We start from the raw sequence: 6,000 nt of genomic DNA, 5'->3' as shown, positions 1-6,000 counted from the left end.
CCCGCCGCCCCCCCCGCCCCCCCCCCCCCCCCCCCCCCCCCCCCCCGATGGGGGAGAGAGTTGGGCCCAGTTAGTCCCTGAGTCACAATTCCCCCCCACCCCGACTACCCCCAGTTTATATACTGGACATGATGTCACACCCCTCTGGCCAGTTGGGGTCAGCTGCCCTGGCTGTGTCCCCTCCCAACTTCTTGTGCCCCTCCAGCCTTCTTGCTGGCTGAGCATGAGAAGCTGAGAAATCCTTGACTTAGTCTAAATACTACTTAGCAACAACTGAAAACATCAGTGTGTTGTCAACATTCTTCTCATACCTAACTCAAAAATGTAGCACTATACCAGCTACTAGGAAGACAATTAACTCTAGCTCAGCTGAAACCAGGACAACAACTCAAGTCATTTTCCAATTTCTATTGTGTATCACAAAATTGTATATAAATCATGAACCAGGCTTTACAAAGCCTTTGCTTTAAAAATGCATGTAGTTAGGGATTTCCATTTTTGCCTTTGAAATGCAGACCTGTATGAAGTGGAATAAATTTACTTTGCAACAAGCAAGTAACTTTATATAAAATCAGTGTTCAGGAGATGAAAAATTCAGATTAAACCAGGCTTGTTCCACTGTATGGTTTTGGAAGTGAAGTTTGACTAGGGCTGTGAGCAATGGCAAGGTTAGCCTAGATCATGACCATTGCATCCTGGTGAAGGAAAAGGAGGGATCCTGTAGAGGATCCACTACAGAAAAGATCAAGGAAGACTGCTTTCATAAAAAGGCTTTTGAATGCCCTGGCAACATATCATGAGTCTTGACTTCTGAGTTTCTGAAAACTGAGCTCATCCAGTGGGGGAACAGACAATGCAGTGCCCTCCTCAAAAGGAAACTTTCAGGCAGAATCCTGAAGTCATTAATGTCTGGATACAGCTTTTTCATACGGGAATCACCCCACTTAAGAAAAAGTTACTAGGCCAGACTTCCAATAAATGCTGAAGTTAGTGTAGATGTTCAAGTTCAGTGAAGTTACTGTAAGAATTAATTTTGGTTAGAGTAGCTGTCATCCTGAAGAAGACCTGCCAGCCAGCATCATGTACCTGAAGCCTTAAAATGAGTGCCATCTTCATCATGGTTTTTGATGTGTGTAGTAATGCATTGCAATTTGTGGAAATGCTTTGTTGGAGTAAAAGGGAGTAGTCCATATTTTACTGGAGGGCAGGTTTTAGCCACAGCTGTCACTTGTTTGTTTGTCCACCTGCTTTGCAACTAGCTTTAAGAAACAAAGACACTTCAGGTTTGGGTGCAGCTATTTTATTTTCATGAGCTGTCTTAAGCAAATACTTATTAGCTACTTCGGCCATTTCAGGTGTCACAGTTAGACTCATTCTGTATCTGTTCTCTTTAAATTGTAAATTGTTAATGCAGAGGAAAGTTTCTTGTTCTTAATGAAAAAAAGTCCTGCTTACTTCTCCCACACTTGGTCAGGTCCTTGAAGCAGGTCTTACAGTCCCAACACTAAAGGGGACCTTAGGGGTAGCTATGATAACCCTAGGTATTGGTGAAGCTGGAAACAGAGGTTGATATGCACTCTTAAGGACCAATTTATGGGTTAACTTTTTGGGGAGGGGGGAAATGCATGCCCTCCTTAAGCCAATTGGGAGAAGCTGGTGTCCTGCTGTGTGTGCTACTGTGCTGCTTTGGTCTCTGAGGTGGAGGAAGAAGGAGGAAGTGGATGTGTATAATGCCCCGACAATGTATCATTGTCAAGGAGTTTTATGTTGGCAGGCTATACAGACACTTGCAGGGAAAGATACAAAATTATTTCAGTGATCGATGTTAGATCTAATGGTAACATTTCCCACTCGTGCAGGATGTTTTTGTAAGTGGTGCTTTGTTCTCAGCTTTCTACACCATGAGCCTTTGCCACAGTAGCTGCAGTGGTCTTTTTCTCTGTTGGGGATGGGTAGTTAGCATAGTAAGCAGGAATGAGAGTCCTAACCTGGTGGTTAGTTTCAGAGATGCATCAGCAGAACTGGTCAGCTAGTTTTGCTCAAATTCCTTTCTGTCAGGAAAAATCAAGTCTGAAGTGATTTGCTTGGAAGAGAAATGGGCATTGTGCAACTTGCTGGCAATTCAGGTACAGACCAACCATGAATGCCCTGCAGTGAAACATAGCCCTCAAAACTGCTGGGCACGCATGTGAGCAGAAGTTTTGACTGCTGAAATTCCCTGAAAACTAGCTTTTTCACCAGGGCAGTCCTGTAGGTACATGACTGCCATAGATTCACTTCAAGGGAGTTTGACAGTTCAGCCCTTTCACTGCAAGTGCTCAGAGGCAGCAACACAGGAGGCATTGTCCACTTGCAAATAGTGCTTTTAGCTGCTTTGTAGATCAGATGAAACAGTAGTAATTGTTGAAGAAACTTAATCCAGGTGACTACTGTTGTGTGATAAATGATCTCCTGTGATCTGTCCCCTTGTCAGAAGCTTTAATATTTTGGTGGTGTGTAAAGTTGGGTTCTAATTAAAATTAATGCTTTTTCTCCAGGAGGACATACTGTTTTCTAAGAGCATATAGGCTTATTTTTTTAATACCTTCTTCTAACAGAAAAATACCTATTACAATTTAATGGCATCATTTTGTCTACTGTGAGCTTGTTCCTATGGTCTGCAGTTGGTCTGATAATAGTGAGGTTTGGGTTTTTTACTTTTTCGTACCTGGATACTACATATTTGTCATTATTAACTTTCAAATTCCAGGTGAAATCAGAGTATTGTCAGAATTCTTGTCCTGAATAAGTAACTTACAGGTATACGATTTGCTGTCCTACTGCGGTAACTCCTGTTAGCTTAGTGAAAAGCCAATTAAAGTTAAATAGAGAATAGTTTTGAACAAGAAACCTTAATTCTGCCCCCCCCCCCGCCCCCAATCCTGGGACTCCCAGTGGTAGAAGGGGCCTTAGCATCATTGTTGCACCTTTATCATTTGGGATGAGGTATTTTCGTTACTTGTTCTGTGACTGAAATTCCTTTAAAGTAATTTGGGAAGGTCTGTTTGCCTCAGATGATAGCAATTTAAAAAAAGTTTAAAGGAACATGTGAAAGATCAAATATGAAAGAAAGCATCTCAAATCCCAAGCCAACAAAGATTGAACCAGTTGAAATGTCCTGGCTTCAAATTTCATGTGCTGACTTTGATTAGGTAATTTAGCAAATCTGCTTTCTCCTTGAAATGCCTGTTCTGGACCAGTGGTTTTGGTCTCCTTAAATCAAAGGGCTCCCCAAAAGTTCTTTGAAAGAAGTTTTTACTCCATTTATTTTAGAAGAGTACCTTGCATCTGCCAAGTGCATAGGAGTGGGTTTTCATGAGACTTCTGTGACAGTCACTTATTTGATTTTACACTCGCTCTGCAGTCTGTTGCTGATCCAGAGCAGAATGATGCTCCTATGAATGGAAAGCCTCTTCAGTGAATTGCAGACCTGAAACATCACTGTAACTGAAAGCAAGATATATTGAGGTGGCAGGGGTGGGATTGAACAGTCAGGAACAGAAGCATAATTTTGAAGTGCTGCCTCTAAACCACCTAGGTATTAGCGAAATGATAGCATTTGAGTTTATAGCAAGCCTGTCTGTTTTAGACATTCGGACAGGCATAGTAGTTGTTGTGTTACAGGTGTAGTGAGTAAGGGTACAAGGGAAGCATTGAGGACAGATAACATCTGGTTTTTTGGTACAAGACACCTAATTTTTCCAGCAGCAAGTTGCTGCACTTGAAGGACAGCTGGTTTGCTGCATTATTGAGGGCTTCTGTTTGAATTCAGGTATCATCTGTGTGCCCTTCTTGCCCAACAAAACGTGTCTCACTTCCCACATTTCAACAAGATACCAAACATAACATACCTTGGTAGTGACTCTCACATAGGTCTGTATGCATTAATTGTTGTGTCCATTTTGTTAGCTTGCCCTGAAGGGCAAAATAAATGTTGACACTTTACGCCAGCTAACAATACAAATATTTCAGTAGTGTGGACAAAAATTAAATGGTCAAACACCTGAGTCCAAGCTCTTAGCATACTGAGGTAGCCGTCATTGTATCTGGAGCAGGAACTAAGCAGTGTTGATACTTTTTTAACCCCAGGATATACTTAATACAACTTTAACCTGGTAATGTTATTTTAATGTTCAACTTGACACAATCTAATCCATATTTCACTTTTACTTTTCCAGAACCTGTTACAAAAGAAGCTGACAATGACAGTGATGATGATGATGACGATGACGATGATGATGATGATGATGATTCTGAAGTTAAAGAAGAAAATGGTGTATTAGTCTTGAATGATGCAAACTTTGACACCTTTACTGCGGACAAGGACACTGTGCTGTTGGAGTTCTATGCACCATGGTGGGTTCACAGCCTGCAGTACCACCTTAGGTGCAGGATGGAGTGGCTGTCGGGAGCTTGTCTGACAGGACACACTCCTAAAAAATGAACTTAGGTTGCAATTTTAAAGATGACATAGGAGTAGCTTGCCTGCAGGAGAAGCACTGGACTCTGCCATAGTCCAGGGTAGGAGACAGTTCTGGTGGTGTGGAGGTACCCTTTTCCCTGCCCCTGTACCACGTGATGGACAACAGCCTGCTCTTTCCCCACAGATGTGGGTCATGCTGAGGGATCCCATGCCAAGGGAACCATAGCCCTGGTTCCATCCCTGCTCTATGCCTGTGAGGCAACAGAAATGGTCCTAGTGAGGCCCAGAAAAGTCATGCAGTATGGTCTCACAGCCTGCTATTGTGTCCTTGTACTGACCCACTGAGAACTTGTGCACTTCCTCGTCTAGATGGAGGAGACTTCCCTAGTAGGGGAATTGCTACAAGGTTTTCCTTGTCAAGTTCAAATCTCTGTCCTTGCCAGAGGGTTGTGGTGTAAGGACATAGCTCGTTCGTATTATCAATTTAAACAGTGCCTTATACATCTACCTGATCATGATAATTCTGCTGGCATACCAGGGTACGCAGTAATACTAGTGTGCTCAGGGGAGCTACAATGGATTTACTTGCATATAACTGAGACAAAGAATTTTGTCCAGAGTGTATCTTCTCTTGCATTCTTGTGGACAAAAATAATAGGGATGGTTAGTGGGGGAAAACAAGAGTAGAATATATTTGCAGTCAAGTTGTTGAGTTAGTGTTGCAGTCAGAACCTCTTTTTCTTTGTGGCTTAGTTATATAAAGATGACTTATTTGTCCTTTTCTAGTCTTTTAATAGAGGGGGGAATACAATCTTGCTTGAGGTGGAGTTGCATTTTAACTAGTGCCACTCTTATCCCATCCCTCCTTGGCTGTAGGTAATATTTCTGCAGCTGTAGTTTGCCTGCATGAAAACTGAACATGAAGCTTAATTTATCTGAGCAGAGGGATGTGTGGTCATTGGAGACAACACCTCTTCTCTTTTTTTTTCTACTCCCTCTCCTGCCAGTTGAGAGGCTAAAGAGTACAGACTATCTGCTATACACTACATTGCCTCTTGTTTTCTTCATTTTCCTGGGTTTGTCTTCAGCTTGTCAAGCTATATTCAGCTTTTCTTATGCTTATATCCTCTGACATGCCAGCTTTTGCAGTAGGAGCCTCTGCTCTTCCCAAAGAGCTCTGGTGTGGCCAGAGAGAGAGCAGGTTCTGTGATACTGTGGTGGTGTGAGATTTCATTAGGCCAACTTAAATAATGGTTCATTTTCCTCTTTAGTTCAATTTAGGGTGCTAGGTAGAGAAGTTGAACCTAGATTAGGGAGAAGCTGAAGTTTGAACAGAGACCATATTTGGGGGTGGCAGGGAGGAAGGAGAGGCATAGTACGAGGTTTGCAATTTTGTTGTAAAAGCAATTGTTAATTTTTTTTACAATGGCTTTGTAAAACACATATGGAAATGTTTTGCCTGTTGAATGAAAATAAAAAAAAAAGTTGGGATTTGAACAAAGAGCACATTAGCTACAGTTATTCTGTCTCTCCATTAT

At 42.0% G+C, this 6,000-nt stretch overlaps 1 protein-coding gene across 1 annotated transcript in view; it reads left to right on the top strand.

Moving 5' to 3' along the window:
* The window catches only part of PDIA4 (protein disulfide isomerase family A, member 4), a 29,121-nt gene that overhangs the window by 16,932 nt on the left and 6,189 nt on the right, over window positions 1-6,000 (top strand). The window contains exon 2 of the mRNA XM_010562067.1: window positions 4,218-4,395. Coding sequence (XP_010560369.1) covers window positions 4,218-4,395 — 178 coding nt within the window. The remainder of the gene's footprint in view (window positions 1-4,217; window positions 4,396-6,000) is intronic.

This window comes from Haliaeetus leucocephalus, unplaced genomic scaffold (assembly GCF_000737465.1).
Source record: "Haliaeetus leucocephalus isolate CR32 unplaced genomic scaffold, Haliaeetus_leucocephalus-4.0 Scaffold153, whole genome shotgun sequence".
NCBI classification, from domain to species: Eukaryota; Metazoa; Chordata; class Aves; order Accipitriformes; family Accipitridae; genus Haliaeetus; species Haliaeetus leucocephalus.
Note: the sequence above shows the minus strand (reverse complement) of the source record. Positions and strands in the feature narration are given on the sequence as shown.